This window comes from Lygodium microphyllum, chromosome 4, assembly GCF_053477565.2.
Source record: "Lygodium microphyllum isolate KBCC chromosome 4, Lygodium_microphyllum_v1.1.10, whole genome shotgun sequence".
NCBI classification, from domain to species: Eukaryota; Viridiplantae; Streptophyta; class Polypodiopsida; order Schizaeales; family Lygodiaceae; genus Lygodium; species Lygodium microphyllum.
Genome location: NC_141138.1, coordinates 90863823 through 90882697, shown reverse-complemented (window position 1 = coordinate 90882697; position 18875 = coordinate 90863823). Strand labels below are relative to the sequence as shown.

The 18875-nt window shown below is 51.8% G+C and overlaps 1 protein-coding gene across 1 annotated transcript in view; it reads left to right on the top strand.

Moving 5' to 3' along the window:
- Nucleotides 1–304: 304 nt before the first annotated feature.
- LOC148037300 (putative E3 ubiquitin-protein ligase BAH1-like 1) overlaps nucleotides 305–18875 on the top strand; it is a 38357-nt gene continuing 19786 nt past the window's right edge. Inside the window, exons 1-2 of the mRNA XM_087676216.1 lie at nucleotides 305–871; nucleotides 1320–1564. Coding sequence (XP_087532342.1) covers nucleotides 430–871; nucleotides 1320–1564 — 687 coding nt within the window. The 5' untranslated portion in view covers nucleotides 305–429. The remainder of the gene's footprint in view (nucleotides 872–1319; nucleotides 1565–18875) is intronic.

Here is an 18875-nt window from a genome sequence, read left to right as displayed (position 1 = left end):
CCATCAAGATGAGGTGCTAACGCAACATTAGTAGGGATAACATTGTCTAAGAGCTATGATTGGTGGAGTGTTTGTTAGCAATATTCGTGGGACCAATTGAACTTGTTGTTTTTCTAGTTGCAGTAATAAATGTTGATTTTTGGCACCAATGGAATCAATCAAATTTTCTCTTTTATCTCTAGTTTTATTTGCCCTGCTGTCCCTGGGGTGACCCGGCTCTTAGGAGTCTCTATCTCTTCTTGGATTCTCATCAGATTGCCAGCTGGGCGAAGAAGATTCTCAGACTATTCTAATTTCTGGTTGCAGTTCCAAAAGACGTAAGAAACGTTGACTTTCGGACAGCGTTTGCCCCCGCGCTCGATAAACCAATTCGGACAGCGGATTCATTATCATTCAAGCTGCGCATGCTCGCAACAATTCATAGGAATCATGCAGGAGACGAGGAATGAAGTGATGAGCAACATCGATATGCAGACGGATGATCCTCGGTGCGAAGGTGAATTATATGCAGAGATTGACGATGATGATGAATACTCCCAGTACATTCGACAACACCCTCGGTTCCCTTCCTTGTCTCACCATCGCTTGTTGTCGATCCTGCAACACTGCCCCAGGCGGCGGCAGCAGCGATCATACATTCATCAGGATCCTTACCATGAGAACCAGCTGCTGATCCTCGATCGCAGTCTTATTGCATCTGCACCGCCTGATCCGGCTTCTGCCGCTGCTGAGCATGCTTCGATGTCTTCCCCGCATCATCGCCTCACAATTTCGCGCTCTTTCAATGAACACGCCTCTAGTTCGCCCCCCTCTCGATCCCCCTCTTCCCCAGTATCATCAGAAACGAACTCACGATATTCAACATGCAAAGGTTAGCTCCACACTCACCAAGAGAGAGAGAGAGAGAGAGAGAGAGAGAGAGAGAGAGAGAGAGTTGTTAACTTCCGCAAAAGGCCAATGTTGCCTATGAGACAAAACCAACGTACATCTGTGTCCAATGCCATCCCCTCACAAAGTGAAAGAAAAATGTATCCTACTATAAAGCTAACATCTAAATATCTCTAAGTCTAAAAACTGTATGTAGAAGATATGTAGCTACAACAGCTCCTCTCTAAATCTCAAGGCCAGCAGATGATCCTAACTATGATGTGGTTCAGGGTCGCTTTGCTGATGTGTTGAGGGGTGAGTCTCCTGTGCCTCACAATGATGGTTCTGATCTGGCTCTGTTGAGAGAGAGAGAGAGAGAGAGTAATTTGTTGCTAAATTAGGATGCTTGATTAAGCTTAATTTATATCCCATTTTTGCATCTTTGTCTGCAGCATGCGATGTGATCTTCTTCCCCCTTATCACCAAAGAATTGGGTGCAGCGATGCACTACTTCAATGCACACATCCGGTTACTGTTGCAGGTGCATCTGGCATCAGGCATGAAGAAAGCGATGCTGCGTCTTAAGCACAAGCAGACACGCAGCACCTTGGCTATGGTCCAAGAAGGCCAAACCTTAGTAAGCTATGCAGCCATGATCACGAGTGCATGTCACTCCATGTTACAGGCATATGACAAGGTAAGCACTTTGCAGTCAGACTATCTACTAAAAGTAGACATCCTCTGTTCTGTAAAGATGTAATGGTTCAGTGAGAGAATTATACTAAGTACAACAGTTTATTGTGCATCGCGATTCACAAGCATAGGATAATTATCCTTTGGCGAGAGTAATAGTAACCTCAACCGTGCCCTCACATTTCTTTTGTAGAAGGTGAGATTTGAGAAGGAGGCACACGGTACTCCAGTGATCAGACTGGAAACATTGGTACGTTTAATATCCATGATCCTAAAAAGAGAGATGTGTGCTAAATGCAGGGAGATCCTTATGCATAGCTTAGGGGAGTCAACCTGTTGGAGGAGTGCTTAAGTGTTTTTATGTTTAAGAGATCAAATCCTGGCATAGTTAGCCCAAAAAGCACAGGTTGACTCCAGGTCACCTTGACATTGCAAGGCCGAATGTTATCAGACAGTCCAGTCTTATTGAGTATATCTCTTTTCGTCCCACAGGCATCTTCTCCCCTAGCTTGGGGGGTGATTTCAGTGAACCAGTACATGAGCATCTGATTAGCAACACTTGAGGTTGGATGAAACCATTGATGAGATATTGGTATAGGGCTGGATGTGGCTTTCATTCACAAGGTCAAAGTGTGCATAGCTTGTATCTGAGGTGTTTGGCTTCTATCTCAGGCATGCAAAGCCCGTATTTTGGAAGATGTGTACACTAAGGGGACTCTAAGAAAGATGAATAATGTGATTGAAAGAATATATATATATTTTTCCTGATAAAATGTGGCTGATTATATTACTAAAAAAACTGATTACAACGGAGTGCTCATGCTCAACAGACTAGCTGGAGCTGATGCAAAGTCACAAATACATCATGAATACGAGCCTCTCAAGGCGGTCTGGGGGGATGGTGGCAAGAAGCCATGGAGGGGGGGTGTATCGCCATCTGGGGCTGCCTGCTTGCATCACAAAAAACAGGTCTTGGCAACCCTAGGTATGCATGAAATGACTACGGAGTTCCTGATGAGCCCTAGACTCGCCCTGCACCTGATCCTAATGGCCGTGGAGGGAGTGGATGATGGAGGTCCAGAGCTCTGCGAAGGTCGCTTGTGCTGAAAGTCTCTCTCTGCCAAAAGTCTCCTGACACCACGCCTTCTAGATATGCCATCCAATAAGACTCCCTATGATCTCCCATACCTCGGAGCGGTCTGTTGTGGTCTCCAGTACCTGACGGATGGGTAGCGCCTCCAAGCCGACCATTGCGTATGACCCTGACTCGATGATGAATATCGTGTCCTGCATCCCGGCCTCATACAGAAGGTGTCGGCCCTGGCTGACTGCCTGCCAACAGAAAGCTCCCCATGAGATATATCCAAGGCTGGGTGCTATACGACGAAGGATGCGGCATGCTCCTCTGAGTTGCGCCTCGTCACACGACCAAACGCAATGCTTTGGGGTTTCCAGAGGCTGCTGTGTGCAACGCTTACAACCTCCCTTCTGCATCTGGCAAGCCAACTTTCCACTGCCAAGCCTCCATGTGCCACCAGCCATAAGAAGTACGATACCCTCCTCGGCCTCCAGCTATCCCATAGGCGGCGCCAGAAGGTTCGTCGGAACGGCTCCGTGATGCTGTGCTCCGCCCAGTTCCTGCTACGTGACGGTGCCCAATCCATGTCCTCCTGCATCAGTACATGTCTGCCAATCCTGGCAGTGTATTCCAGGAACCTCGGTGGCTTCTTGGCAACTGCCGTGGCCAGCCATAGCCACTCTCCTGGATCCCACCTCAGCTCATCAAGTGGTCTGCCCTCCCAGATCCAAAGGCGCCACTTCCTGAGCTCCTTCCAGAAAACATAGGGGTCCAGTCGCCATGTCTTCCTCTGAAGGCCCACCACCCGAATCCTCCTCCACGAAAGGGCAACTAATCCCGCTTCTTGCTGCCCTCTGTCAAGGGCCAGACGCCCCTCTTGAATAGTGAAGAAAGTCCCTTGCGGGGTGCCGCCCACTCTACCTGCCACCTGTAGGGGGGTGCTTGCTGGTGAGAACCTAGCGGCCCATACCTCCCTGGGCTCTATCGGCACTCATATCGGGGAAGCAAGCCACTCTAGAGGTATTGCTGCGTCTATCTCCCTTTGCCTCAACTCCACTCCTCTTTGGCAACGTGATAGTTGCTGCAGCACCTCCTTGTCCGCCATCCTGTACACCTCCCACCATGTCTTGATGGTAGCCGGGCCGGCCTCCCAACCAACCCATTGGATGTGGGGGCGCTCGCCAATCTGTGCCCCTTCCTGATCTTTGACCTAGGGGTTCAAGATCACCGGCTGATAGTCTATCTCCTCCTGGCAACCTGGGGGGCTCTGGATTAGGGCCTTATGGAGGCCATGCCACACGCGGAGTAAGCTGCGTAGAAAAGGTGATCTGGGGGGGGGGTGGTTTGGGCTGACGTGAAGATCCATCTCAGGGACGGCCTCCACTCACCGCTAAGCCTCGGTCTACAATCCTGAAGACCCTCCTGCAGTAGGACCTTCTAGGTTTGCCCTCCCGGTGTGAGGCCGCGTATAACTAGCTTGCCCAAGAGGACCATACTCTGAAACTCTGGATCTATGATCCCGAGCCCTCCCTCTGACCGATGCCGTATGATGGTCGCCTATGCCACCTTGGCCCGGGAATCCGTGGAGCCGTCGGACCCGGACCAAAGGAAGTTCCACACAAGGCGGCGAAGCTACACTACGCAAGATGAGGAGAAACACCAATATGAGGTGATGTACCAGGCTGTCGCTAGGAGGACTTGGTTAACCACCAGGGCTCGGTCGGCTGGTAAGAGACGAGCTGTGCTCCAGTAGGTCAGCTTTCTTCGAATAGAATCGAGGACTGGAAGAAACTGCTGGTGGGCGGGAGTGATGTCGAGTCCTATCTGGAATCCTAGGTACTGGACAGTCTGCTCTCCGCTCACCCATCTAAATCCAAGGTGGACGCCCCACTCTGTGCTAGAGTCCGGGTCTGTGAGAAAACCAACCGACTTTCGCCAGTTGATTTTCTCTCCGGCTGCTGAATAGAACATCTCAAGAGCCAGCCTCACTCTCTCCAACATAAACTCATCGTTCTCTATGTAGAGTGTTGTATTGTTTGCATACTCTAAGTCTAGCAACTCAATCTCTTCTCTCACTAGAAGTCGGAGGCCGCGTAAACCGCTCACATGGGACCTGAGGAAGTGAGACATCACCTCTACAAAGAGTAGGAACAGGTACGGGGCTAGGGGGCAGCCCTGCCGGACCAATCTCTCCAGCCGAAACTCCTCCCTACGCCTACCACCTATGAGAACCTTGCTGGTGGCCGATCTGTAAAGTGCGGAGACCCCGCGAATCCAAGCCTGTGGGAAACCCAACCTCGCCATGGTGCCCTCTAGGAAATCCTAGTCCACCCTGTCATAAGCGTTCTCGAAATCCAAGAGTACGGCTAGTCTCTGCCCACTGTGCTGAGCCCACTCTGTCACCTCAAAGAAGGTAAATACATTGTCTAGGATGCTCCTATCCTTGACAAAGCGTGTCTGTGTGTCATGGATGATGTTTGGTAGCACGGGGCATAGTTGCCTACCAATCATCTTTGCCAATGCCTTATAGGCCACTGACAATAAGGTGATTGGTCTCCATTGGGAAAGCTCCAATCGATCTCCCCCTATGGGGAGAAGACTGATAAGGCTTGCCGAAAGGTTACCAGACCTGCTGCCTACATCGCTGTCCTCTAGCTAAGGTTATCTCTTGCTAGAAAAGGCGACTGTAGTGGTCAGTGGTAATCTTCATCACCTCGTCTGGGCTAGAGCAAGTCCTCCCATATTGATCTTGGAGGCTGCGTATCTGCTCTCCTGAGGTGCGAGGCTAGTGCACCTGGAAGAACTCCCTGCACATCGTATCCCCCTTCCGCGCCTAGAAAGCTGCTGAGGAGTGGAAAGAGAACTCTGAGCGCCTGTCCTCTAGGCCCGCAATGGCTGCTCGCGCTCGCACCTCTTGTGCGTGGAGGGTGGGATCCCCTGGTGCCTCCTATAGTAATCTCTGCGTGGTTGCAAGGTCCCGCCGGAGTGCTCTCTTCTCTTCCCAACTTTGCTGCCTGGCCTGTATGGCTGCCTCTTGGCAGATTCTGCTCGATTCGGCTAGGACCTCTGTAACGTCCTTTGCGATCCAATCCCTCCTGTCCCATTCCCTAGTCCAAAGTTGCTCTATCTGTCTCGTCACATCCTCCCTCCTATAGATCGAGTCAGGGATCTAATAGGATCGTGTGTCTAGGACAGATGCTGGGGGGTCTAGTGTTAGGAGAACCGGGTAGTGATCGGACAACGTAGTTCTCGCCAACTGCTTGATTTGGCCTCCACGAGAGCTTCCCCACTCTTCCACATAAAATCTGTCCAACTGCTCTAGCAGGACTCCACCTAGCTGCCTGTATCCCCAGGAGAAGTCCAACGACCTCTCCCTCCTGTGGAAGGTAGGGTCTCTCCAGACATTGTGTGCACCTACTGCCAGTAGAAATACCTCCCATGCCTTCTGCTCCTCCCTGGCCATGCTCTGGTAGTTTCTACCTGTGCCCTATTGGTCCGCCAACGCCTCTAGGTTGTTAAAGTCTCCTCCAAGGATTTAGGAGTCCACCTTTGGGAGTCCCTCCGCGATCTCCACCCAGAACCTGCTGCATGCCCTAACCTCCGTAGGGGCATAGACATTGAGGACTCCCAGGCACAAGTTCCCAATGTCCAGTTTGATCCATAAAACCCTCCCTGCCATTATCGTCCCGTGGTCTTGTACACAGGTGGTGAGGCTTGGGCCGATAGAGGTGCATACGTCTCCACTCCTGCCGTGGGCACCTATGGAGTGCTCCCAGTAAGTGCAGGAGCTGCTCGGGAGTATCTTTCCTACCCGCTGGGCATAGGTGGGCGTAAGCTTGTGCTCCTGTAGAAGTAGGATGTCGATCCGTCTGGCAAGGGCAGACTGGAGCTCCTGCCGAATAATCAACTTTCTAGAACCACGTGTCCCACTGTAGTGGAGACTGTTCACATTCCATGATGCAAGGTGTAAGCTCATGGGGAAACCTATGACTGACCGAATAGGCATCTATTCTGTGTGGAAGCTGCTGAGATGAGGAGGAGAAACTATGAGGCATGGAAGTGTGCTTTGCCGTAGGTTTGGATGGAGAACTCCAATCCCCCATGGTGGCCCTCGGTCGGATCATAGGGGTGATAGATGCTCTAGGTGGTACTATCAATAGGTCAATCAGCCATGGTGAGAGTCGTGACTCTGTGCATTGGTAGAAATGGGCCGCTTGTGAGCCAGGGGCCACTCGATCACATCCCGCGGAGCTTTCCATTGTGGAGGGGCTTGAAAGATGATGTTTGAAGTGCGGGACCTCAGCACCAGTCCACCAGTTAATGTCCATCATGCAGCCAGGCCACTGCTGCGCGAACAGTGCTAGTCCTTCATCTCCCATCCACTGGGAGATGTGGTCCTCCACCTGACTCTTTAACTCCTCCTCTATCTGTGTCGTCGTCCAAACCCCTGAGTGGGAGGACTGAAAGAAGAAGGCGTAGTTTGGTCCATCCGGTGGTGCTAGTAGATGGACCTTGCCCCTCCTTGACTTGCGAACCACGAAGATCCCCACCTCTAGAGGTAGTGGGAACTCTGCACGCACCGCAATTCTTAGGCAGGACCATGGGCCACTGCAGAAGAACTCCTGTGGCAACAACTATGCCTATCTTGGGAAAGTGTGACAGATGGCAGGGGCAGATGAGCTGGTGGTTGTGTGGGAGGGGGAGAACTGCTGGTGCGAGGAGGATGTAGGCGTGTGTGGCTCATCACCTCCTGTGGGAGGAGAGGGGGTGGTTGTGGGGGGGATCACCAGAACTGGGGGCGGATCGGGTGATGGTTGGAGGTGCATGGCGGGTGGGAGAGGGGGCTGGTGGTCCTGGAAGGGGGGGGCGTGGGCTCGGGTCAGTGGGTGTGGGGGGTGTGGGCTCTCCGGTGCGGTAGTCTGTGGCGCGGGTGGTGGACGTGGGGGGTTGCGGCCATGCTGGGTGGGGCGGGCAGGGGGGGCTGCGGAGTGCTCTACCGAGGGGGTGTTGCTCGCCTTCCTACTCCCTGCTGACGAGGCTGTGTTTGTGGAGTTGACTGTGGGTCCCCCTGCCCTCTCCCTCTCTGTTGTCTTTGGACCCATGTGAAGCCGTCATCATCCACCTGTGGGCCTGTCGACGGAGCTGCCTTGGCTCTGAAGCACGTACAGTCTGCTGCCCGATGCCCAAAGTCATAGAAGCGCAGGCACTGCCCTGGTTGCCCGGTCACAATGACCTGCTGCCTAAAAGAGTGACCTCCAGCCTCTATCTCTAGGAACTTGGGTATACTCTTTGTGTCTTTCACGGCCACCTGTACCTTGGGGACTCCTGCAGTTGTCACAGCATCCGCGAAGGAGGCAGGGAGAACTATGCCGAAGAGCCGACCAAAGTCCTCCACTAACTGGCAGTACTCTACCGCCAGTTCGAGAAAAGGTAAAGTAACTGGGTGTTAGAGAAAATTGTTGTGGAGCTCAAATGACTCCACTGTGAAGCCGCTGTACCAGGGGACCATGTGAATGACCCCCTTTGTGGAGGGATAGGGCGAGCTCTCCACTAACTCCCGAGCTGCGTCTGCAGAGGTGAGACGAACCATGAAGATCCCACGGCCCATGAGGACTGCCTCCATGATCTGTGCTGTGCCAATGCACAGCGTGGAGTGGAGCCAATCTTGAAGTTGGGCCCTGGCTGGAGAGTGTCCTACTACCGGGCCAAAAATCGCTGTTTCTTTAAGCTATAGCTCAATGGCGCGGACGGCCAAGAGCTGTTCCTCACAAAGGACAACGCGCAAGGTGTTTGACTGGAGGGCACTAGTAGAATGCACCAGCGTCTGACCAGAGGTTTCCATTGTGCTTCCCTATTGAGAACCTACCAAACACACTGCTGTACTGCCGGAGGAGGGGGAGTTGCTGCAAATGGAGGGAGCAACCAGGGGAGGGGGGGAGGGGGCAAGGGCGATGGCGAGGGGAGGGATTGGATTGTGTTTTTTGATGCCGGTAGAGGCGCCGGGCACCACGGATGACGGCATGTAGGTAGGTGGCCACAGGGTGGAAGAGATGGGAGAGAACGCGGGAGAGGTAGCAGGCCTGGGGGGGGGGGGGGGGGAACCAAGCGTGTGGCCAGTACCAGGGCGTGTTATCAGGGCGAGGGGGAGGCGCGAGAGCGGGGGGGATGTACCAGGCGGGGGGGGGGCGCAGGCACAACGTGATGGCGGGGGTCACAGGGCGGGGGGGCAGCGTGATGGCGATGGCGAGGAGGGGGAAGTGTGATGTGGTGGCAAGGAGGGGAGGCGCAATGTTGACGACGAGTAGGGGGGGGGGCAGTGCGATAGTGAGGAGGCGGCGCAGTTTGACGGGGCACGGGGGCGAGGGCAGCGGCACGTTGGTAGGGAGCACGACGAATGAAACTCCTATGTGATTGGAAGAATAGGCAGAACAAAAAATCAAAACTGAAGGTGCAAATCATTACTTAATGGTGAGACTGAATGAAAAAGCTTGGGCTGGCGACAGTGAGAAGAAAAGGAAGTTGAATAATAATGAATGGAACAAGAGATTTACTGGAGCATGATGCTTTGGTTATGGTAAGAAGGGATATAGTGCATGCTTATCATAGACAGAAAGGCTAATGACAGATTCAAAGGCTCTTGCCTGTGCTGCCATTAGTGAAGAGAAGTCCAAAGGTACAGTGAAACAGAAATTTGGAACAACATCAACTTAAGGAAAAGTTGGAGATAGGAAGCATTTTACTTGATTGACACAAGGGATTCACATAATTTTATCCCTGTTGAGTTGGCTAATAAGTTGGGTATCACACCCAGTCAGTTGAGGACCACAAATGAGTTATGATACTACTTTTGAGGGGATACAAACTAATGCAAGGCCATTGTTATACAGGCTGAAGTTTAGTATTCAGGAGGGTCCATCGATAAGATGGGATTTTTAGTTAGACTTTTGAAGACATGGGTTGTGCTGTTGGGAATGCCTTGGTACTATGATTTGCAGCCTGTTTATGATTATCAGCTCAAACCAGTCACCTTACCCAGCATATTCGTGCTCAAGGGAGACTATCCTCCTTGTGTCTCACATTTAAGTAAAGAGGCAAATGAAGAGATCTGCTTTTTCTTGCTCGGTAAGTGATGAAAATGATCATGTGAATTCTCCTGTGGAAGTGAACTCTAATAAGCTGTATGCACAAACTATTAGTTTTTGAATCAGTATTGCTGATTGTTCTTGATGGAGTTCCTAGAGATTGCCTCCTAAAGGGTTTCAGGTTTTAAAGTGATCTCATCCTGGATACCTCACTGCCTAATAGGTCTTATTATAGAGTCAGCCTACAACCAGAGGAAATCATGGCATGGCTTATGTCCTTTTAGTTATGGTGAAAAATAAAGATGGCAGCTACTGCTAGTTTAGTACATATCATGGGCTTTAGGCACTGTGTTTACCCTTCAATTGGGTACCCAGGAGAAGCAGCTGGGTGGCCCATTTTAGTATGCATCACGGGCTTTAGACATTGTGTTTACCCTTCAGTTGGGTTCCTGGTAGAGGCAGCTGGGCGGCCCATTTTAAGGTTTCTTCAGTTGTCTCGTGTCTTGTCCCAAGGCTTTTAGGGTTTCTTCCTGTTATCTCATGTCTCATCCTGAAGTTTCTACATATGCTCCACTCCTCTCTCAGTTGTTGTATAACATCATCTTGCATCCTTGGAGAGAGGAAGATTGGAGGTGTGCTACTGGTTATCGTTGTGCCAGTGCCCTATTGGTATTGTAATGCTTATCTCATGCTTCATCTTACAGCCACCATTGCCTATTCATTCTGAGTTTCTTGTGTTCATGTGTTCTTTCTTTATGTCAGTGTTTACACTTTCTCTTTCATGCTTCCAATCATCTGTGCATTCTCACAAGGTATCAAACTGTTAGAGATCAGATCAGGGCAGCAGGGCAGGCCTGGTGCAGTCGGACTGCCACGTGGCAGTCCGACCTGCAGCAGCCAGTCGGCTGCATTTAATGCAGCCGCCTGGCTATTTCTGGCGCCCTCTTTTGCCCCGTTTCTCGGCTATTTATATCTGGCACTTTCAGCAGTCTGGTACACTTCTCTGCTCGCAGATTACAGACCGGTGACAAGCGCAGATTCCGTCTCTGTTCGCAGATTTCAGACAGCAGACAGTGCAGACTGCAGCGGACTTCGAGGTGGACAGCAGGTTGCATCGTCGAGGTGGAGACACGCAGTCCAGCGCACTGCGCCCGTGTATATATCTGCATATCTTTGTATTCAGCATTCTTTATACAGCAGATCTTCATTGTCCACTGTCTCTTTCTCTCTCTTCTCTCTCTGCGTTCTCTCTCTCTCAGTCCTACGCTTCCGCACCGCTGCACTCTGACATGGTATTAGAGCAGTGTTTGAGGGCTGACTGAGCGCAGAATCAACCTGAAGAGGAGTTTCCATCGCGACACAAATGTGCGTTTTTTGCGTGTAAGGGCAGACAGGAGGGCTGCGCCTTGGAACAAGGCTGAAACGAGTGTGGGCGCACAGGAAAGGAGTACAGGTGGTGGATTTGCTGCTGTTTACTGCTGTTTGACGTGGAGGAAGTTTGAGTTTTCAGCCTACAAGTGCAGGTTTTGCTTTTTCATCGCCTCCGGCGGGTGAAGAAGGTTCAGGACGCGGAAGAGCCTTAGCAGGTTGAGTTTTCCCAGTCAGAGGGGGCTGCTTTTGCGTTTGTAAAGGCATTGCAGGTGAAGATGTCTATAGAGATTGACTTGGAGTTCCAGGCGATTATGGACCGGAAGGTGCCTGTCTTACCGGCTCTTCCTACAGATCAGAAGCTCGACGGCGACAACTACCGCATTTGGCGCGTCATGATGTTGGCCATTCTTGAGTCCTATGATTTGGCGGAGTTGGTACAGGAGGAGATTGACCGGCCCTCGGTAAGAGATGAGTCCAAACTCTGTTCCGATGCTCGTGCGGAGTTGGCCAAGGCCCAGTCTCATTGGGACAAACTGAATGCCAGGATTCGATCCTTTCTCTTTCTATCATGCACTACAGCCGTGATCGCTCACATCGAGCACTTGACGGTGGCTCGGGAGATATGGCTGGAGCTTGATCAGATGTACAATCGGATGACCCTAATGAAGCAGGTTTCTTTGGAGGTACAGATGCGGACCTTGTCCGTAAATAAGTCTTCTTCGCTACGGGAGCACATTAACAAGCTAAGGCAGCTACAGATGCAGGTTCAGAATGCGGGGAAGCCGATTTCCTCCGAAGACATGGCGATCACACTATTGTCCCAGTTGCCGCCACGATTCGGTACATTTTACTCTGCCCTTATTGCTTCGGGGCGAGAGTCTACTCTTCGGTGGGAAGAGTTGGTTCCTATGGTCTTGGACCAAGAGGAACAGTTAAAGGGACAGAATGCTTCCAAGTCGGAGGCGCTGACAGGTCAAGCCTCTTAGAAGAAGGGGAAGGACCAAAAGAAGAAGAAGGGGGATAACAAGTCCAAGAAGGACAAGGACAAGGACAAGGACAAAGACTCCACATGCCATATTTGTAGAAAGACTGGCCATTGGAAGAAGGATTGCCCTGACAAAGACACGAAGGACACCGAGAAGAAGGACACCAAGGATTCTGGAGCGGTGGCTGCACCCTTATCAGCTGCATTTCTTCATCTAGCTGTCATTGAGGACGCTTCACCGAATGCTTCTGATGCTGCGATGACGGCTCCCCAGGCTCGAGAGTGGATTGTTGATAGTGGTGCCTCACGGCACATGACTCCTTCATCAGATGGTGTTGCCCAGTTGCGACCCTCGCGTGGGCAGATTCTCATTGGAGACAGCTCTTCAGTTTCTGTTGCAGGTCGGGGTAAGATGCAGCTTATTCCGGATGGACGACGTGGTACCCATACCTCAGAGGTTTTGCATGTACCAGGATTAGGGTACCATCTCCTTTCAGTTCATAAGATTTGCTCCCTTGGTCTCTTGGTGGAGTTTGACAGTACTACCGTGCGAGTCCTTGATCGTGGATCGAGGAAGGTTCTCTCATCCGGATATGAGGAGAACGGCATTTACAAACTGAAGTCTTCCACCGCCCTCTCTACTCTTCTTCTTACCTCTCAGTCACAGTCAGAGTTATGGCATGCTCGGTCTGGTCACCTGAACTATGACTATCTTCGGAGGGCGTCACGTGGACAGCTTGTTCGAGGGTTGCCGGATATAGTGGTGAGCCAACAGCCATGTGTCTCCTGCATACGGGGGAAGCAGCATAGGGATGCCATTCCCCACACAACTGTGAGAGTGCGCAGCGAAAGAAGAACACGAACACAGAGGAGAGGAGAGAGGAAGCAGAGAATGAAGGAAGAAAGTCTGCACTGACTGAGATGAATGCTGAATACACTGGAATGGACAGAACAGTCCCTGCACGCAGCCCGGAGCGTTAGTGAGGGAACCAGGACAGACTGGAGACAGAGGCAGCACCAATGCCGGAGACGGAGACGGAGGGAGCAGTGCTGAACCTGCAGAGCATGAATGCTGGACTGACTGGGGGGGCAGCTATAAATAGCCCCCAGCCAGAAAACTGGCCGACCAGCTAAACTGGCCGACCTGGCCAGATCTGGCCGACTATGGCCAGATCTGGTCCGACTGCCCAAAATAATGGGCAGTCACCCCAAAAACAGCCCAGATCTGGGCTGTAAAATGCCCAAGGCTGCATGCTGACTAAAGCAGCCTAGAAACACACTGATAGAGCTCCTCTGTCTCCTGTCAGACTCTGACAGGAGCTCACAACTAGGAGATGACAGACTGAGACTAAATAAGAGCAGGCTAACACCCCCTCTCAACTCCTGGGAGAGTCTGAAGACCCAAGAACCGCATGTGATGAAGCAAAGAAGCCTGAGGCAAAGGCTTCGTAAAGAGATCAGCTGCATTGGCCGCCATAGGACAATAGACCACCACCAGCTCCGAATCCACGATCCGCTCTCGAACATAGTGATACTGAACCTCAATGTGCTTCGTACGAGCATGAAACACCGGGTTCTTGGCCAGAGCAAGAGCACTCTGGTTATCCACACGCAGCTCCGTAGGTCCGGTCTGGGAAAAGCCAATCTCCGCGAGTAAGCGACAGAGCCAAACTGCCTCCATAGCGGTCGAACATAGGGCCCGATACTCAGCCTCTGTAGAAGAAAGTGCCACAGTAGGCTGCTTCTTGCTGCTCCAAGAGACAGCACCAGATCCAAGGGTGAAAGCATAACCTGTAGTGGATCGTTGTGAATCCACATCACCTGCCCAATCAGAATCACTCCATCCAGAAAGGGTAATCCCATCTCCATACATGATCCCAAAGGATCGAGTCCCCTGCAAATAGCGAAGAACCCGCAAGGCCGCCTGCCAGTGATCCTGGGTAGGAGTCTGCATAAAGGAAGACAATAAAGCCACCACAAAGGAGATATCCGGCCGAGTGTGAAGTGGCCAGATAAGAGAGCCGACAAGGCACCTGTAACGGGTGGGATCGGTAAGAGGAACTCCAGCTGTCAAAAGCTTGGACTCAGGGTCCATAGGGCATGAGATAGGCCGACACTCAGCCATATCAAACTCCGAAAGAAGCTCGGAGATGTACCTGTGCTGCGAGATAAAAATGCCCTGTGCCATCTGATAGATCTCCAGACCTAGAAAGAAGTGAAGGATCCCTAGATCCGTCATGTCAAACTCCTGCTGTAAAATGGACCGTGTATGCTCCACCTGCTGAGTGTCGCTCCCTGTAATGATAAGATCATCCACATACAAGATGAGGAACATCGAAAGAGAATCCACAACCTGTAAGTAGAGGTTGGGATCATAAGCGGAGCGCGCAAAGCCACTCTGTAGAAAGAAGCGGTCAATCCGCTGGTACCAAGCATGAGGAGCCTGCTTGAGGCCATAAAGAGCCTTCCGCAGCCTGTAGACATGATCCTCCTTCCCCTGCACAAGAAAACCAGGAGGCTGTGAAACATAAATCTCCTCCTCAAGAACAGAAAAGCAGACTTGACGTCCATCTGATAGACAGGCCAACGGTGGTGAGCAGCAAGAGCCAAAAGCACTCGGATGGTGGACATCCTAGCTGTAGGAGCAAAAGTCTCAAAGTAATCCAACCCTGCACGCTGGGCAAAACCCTTGGCAACAAGCCTAGCTTTGTGCTTGTCCAAGGAGCCATCTGCAAGATATTTGGTCTTAAAGACCCATTTCACACCAATCACCTTCCGTTTCGCGGGACGCGGTACAAGCTCCCACGTATGGTTTCGCTCGATGGAGTCAAGCTCGGCCTGCATAGCCTGTCTCCAAATATCCTGTGCAAGAGCCTCCTCAACAGTGGAAGGCTCGGAATCCTGAAGAATCTGTGACATAAGAGCATAGTTCACACATAGTGAACTGTCCCGCTGGGCCTGTAAACGGGCTGATCGACGAGGACCTGTAGAAGAAGCAGGAAAGTGAGTAACACCTGAATCCTGCATGAGCCGGCGATACCATAAAGGAATCCTGAGAGACTCCTTCTGTGAGGGAGACCGGGGGGGTCTCCGGAACCTGTAAAGCACCCGAATCGGAGAGGGACTCCCCCTCACCGAGTGAAGGTAAATCCTCCGCATCTGAAGAAGGCTGTATATCCTATGAAGATCCCGAAGTGGCGGTAGAAGAGCTCGTAGAAGACGAAGACACATCCACCAAAGGGGAAAGGGAAGCCAAAGGAGGAGGAATAGGGGGGGTGCTAAGGGTGATCCTGGAAGGAAGTGAAGGGAGAGAAGGTGGGGGGGGGTCCGTCGATGATGAAGAAACATCGGAAATAGAACCATCAATCGGATCCTCAGAGGCCGAAGCCTCATCAAAGATCACATCCCTGCTCACCTCAACCTGCCGCGTCGTCGGGTCGTAGAGCCGATATCCCTTCGTGGTCGTACTATAACCAACGAAGATAAGCTTTCTCGACTTAGAGTCGAACTTCGTCTTCCTCTTCTTCTTGTCCACATGGACAAAAGCATCGCACCCAAAGATGCAAAAATGGGACACGGAAGGCTTCTTTCCAAAGAAAGCCTCATATGGAGTCATATCCTGTAAGGCCGAAGTCGGAGAGCGGTTGCGTATATGCACCGCTGTAGCCACCGCCTCACCCCAAAGGAAATGAGGAAGACTCCTATGCTCCAGCATAGATCGGGCCATCTCAATCATGGTCCGATTCGCACGCTCCACCACACCATTCTCTGATGGTGTGTTCGGATGGGAATACTCCACCCGAATTCCATGATCCCTGCAAAACTGAGAGAAAAGGTGAGAAGTGAACTCTCCACCGTGATCAGCTCGAACACCACGGACTTTGGAAGTTGTTTGGGTCTCCACAAACACCTGCCACTCACAGAAACGGGAGTACGCCTCGCTCTTGTACTCCAAGAAATAAGGCCACACATAACGACTAAAGTCGTCCACAATCAGCATCAAATACTTGGCCTTCCCAAGGGAGGCCGTGCCCATAGGTCCGCAAAGGTTGGTATGAACCAACTCAAGCGGAGAAGTAGCCCTCCTAGAAGCAACCTGCGGGTGAGGCTGCCTGTGCTGCTTGCCCCTCAAGCAGCTAGGGCACAAAGTGTGAAGAGGAGGGAAATCAGGAAGTCCCTCCACCATCTTCCTCCGAGAAGCCCGGCGAAGAGAATCGAGGTTCAAATGACCATACCGAGCATGCCAGAGCAGCCCAAGCTCATGGGAAGTCCGCGCAGCCAAGGCTGTGAGCGTATAAAGCCCACCCTCCTGTGTACCTGTCCAAAGAGCATCACCTGTAGAAGCATCCTCCACTGTGACTGCATCCTGAGTAAAAATGACTCGGGTACCTAACTGAGTAAGACTATGCACAGATAATAGGTTAAAACCCAAATCAGGCACATAGAGAACTTTGGCGGAGGAAGACCGCCTGTCAGAAAACATAGGTAAAGTCCCCACTCCATGAACAGGAACTGTAGAATTGTCACCGATGGTAACTGTACCCCCTCTGGAACGAAGATCCTGAAGCCAATCCTGACGAAAGGTCATATGCGAAGATGCTCCACTGTCGACGAGCCAAGGCTTCTCCTGTGTGGTAGAAGCTAGGGCAGTGTCTTCCTCAACAAAGAGATGCACAAATGCAGATTCTGTTGTGGCTGGGGCCGCCTTCGAGTCCTTCTCCTTAGGCTTCAAATGGGGATACTTCTGCCAACACTTCTCCTCGGGATGAGTGCCCTTCCCACAATGGGGACACTTGGGCTTCTTCTCCTTCGCATCCTTCTTGTCTTCCTCCTTCTTGTCCTTGGCCTTCTCCTTCTTTTGTTTCTTTTTCTTGCCACCACCTGTGCCAGCCGTAAATGCCTTGGTGGAGCCACTGGCTCCCACCTCTTTGAGTCGCTCGTCATGCTCCAAGACAAGCGGGGAAAGCTCCTCCCATAGCAGAGTTTCACGGGTTCTCGTAGTGATGAGGCTGGTGTAGAAGACATCATATCGGGGTGATGGCAGCTGAGTCAACAGAATCATCGCCATATCCTCAGACGATATCAGACGACCAAGAGAGGCTAGCTCGCCTCGCATATCCTCCATCTTCGTGATGTGCTCCTTCATGGAAGAAGAACCATCAAGACTGAGCATCCGCAACTTCTTCTCCAGGGAAATCTTGTGGGCAAATGTCTTGTGCTGATACAAAGACGCAAGCTTTGTCCATACTTCCGCTGCGGTCTTTAACCTGTGAACATGTACAAGAACAGAATCATGGAGACTCATAAAAAGAAAGGAACGGGCTCGAGAGTTGAGCCTATCCCATAAGGCTGCACGGTCCATAGAGGTGCCATCGGACGAATCCACGGGGGGTCGGTCGATGGGCGAAGAAACAAGCTCCCATAGATCAAAGGTATCAAGGATGCAAGCCACCTTGCATGACCATAGGGAATAGTTGGAACCATCCAACTTGTCTTCCTTCGGAAAGGAAGGGAGAATCGGCACCTGGATAGAGGGAATCAAGGAAGGCATCCGCACAGTTGATGCAGTCTTCACTGAAGAAACCTTCGCAGTAGATGGAACCCTCTGAGATTCATGGACTGAAGAAGGACGAGTGCGAGGAGGGTCTTCCCGATGACGAACTTCACGATAGTCCCGCCTCCGCTCAGAGGAATGATGAGAAAGAAGCTCATCCTCTGAGTCTTCAAAGCCTGAAAACTGGTAAGACATCTTCCAATCTGCAAAATACCAAAGAAAGTTGTGCCGCTGACGAAATAGGACCAACAGTGTGGTCACCAACCACCAAGATGCAGGCAGAGAGTGCCTACAACCACCTGGATCTGCAAAACGCAAATAGATCTGATGTCGAACCTAGAATCGAGACCACCAGCACCGGGAACTAGCCCAGACAGAGGTCGCCTGCAGGAAAGGAGCAGCCTGGGGTAGAAGCGACCTGCAGAGCAGCAAAACGCAAGCTGTAGGAGGGTCGCCCTGCAGTAGAAGAGGTCGCCTGGCAGCAAACGCAGGGTTGTTGCGTCACTGGATGACGTGGCAGCCCCTGTGTACAGCAAACGCAGGCTGTACAGCCTTCTGATGCAGTTGCCTGGCTGGAAAAGACCTGTTGGCAGCCGCCTGAAGCAATCTCCTGGCTGTTGTGGAACTGTGGGCAGCAGCAGTAAGGTATTTCTCTCGTCCTCCGTGCTCTCAATCAGGCGATGATACCATGTGAGAGTGCGCAGCGAAAGAAAAACACGAACATAGAGGAGAGGAGAGAGGAAGCAGAGAATGAAGGAAGAAAATCTGCACTGACTGAGATGAATGCTGAATACACTGGAATGGACAGAACAGTCCCTGCACGCAGCCCGGAGCGTCAGTGAGGGAACCAGGACAGACTGGAGACAGAGGCAGCACCAATGCCGGAGACGGAGACGGAGGGAGCAGTGCTGAACCTGCAGAGCATGAATGCTGGACTGACTGGGGGGGCAGCTATAAATAGCCCCCAGCCAGAAAACTGGCCGACCAGCTAAACTGGCCGACCTGGCCAGATCTGGCCGACTATGGCCAGATCTGGTCCGACTGACCAGAACTGGTCCGACTGACCAGAACTGGTCCGACTGACCAGAACTGGTCCAACTGCCCAAAATAATGGGCAGTCACCCCAAAAACAGCCCAGATCTGGGCTGTAAAATGCCCAAGGCTGCATGCTGACTAAAGCAGCCTAGAAACACACTGACAGAGCTCCTCTGTCTCCTGTCAGACTCTGACAGGAGCTCACAACCA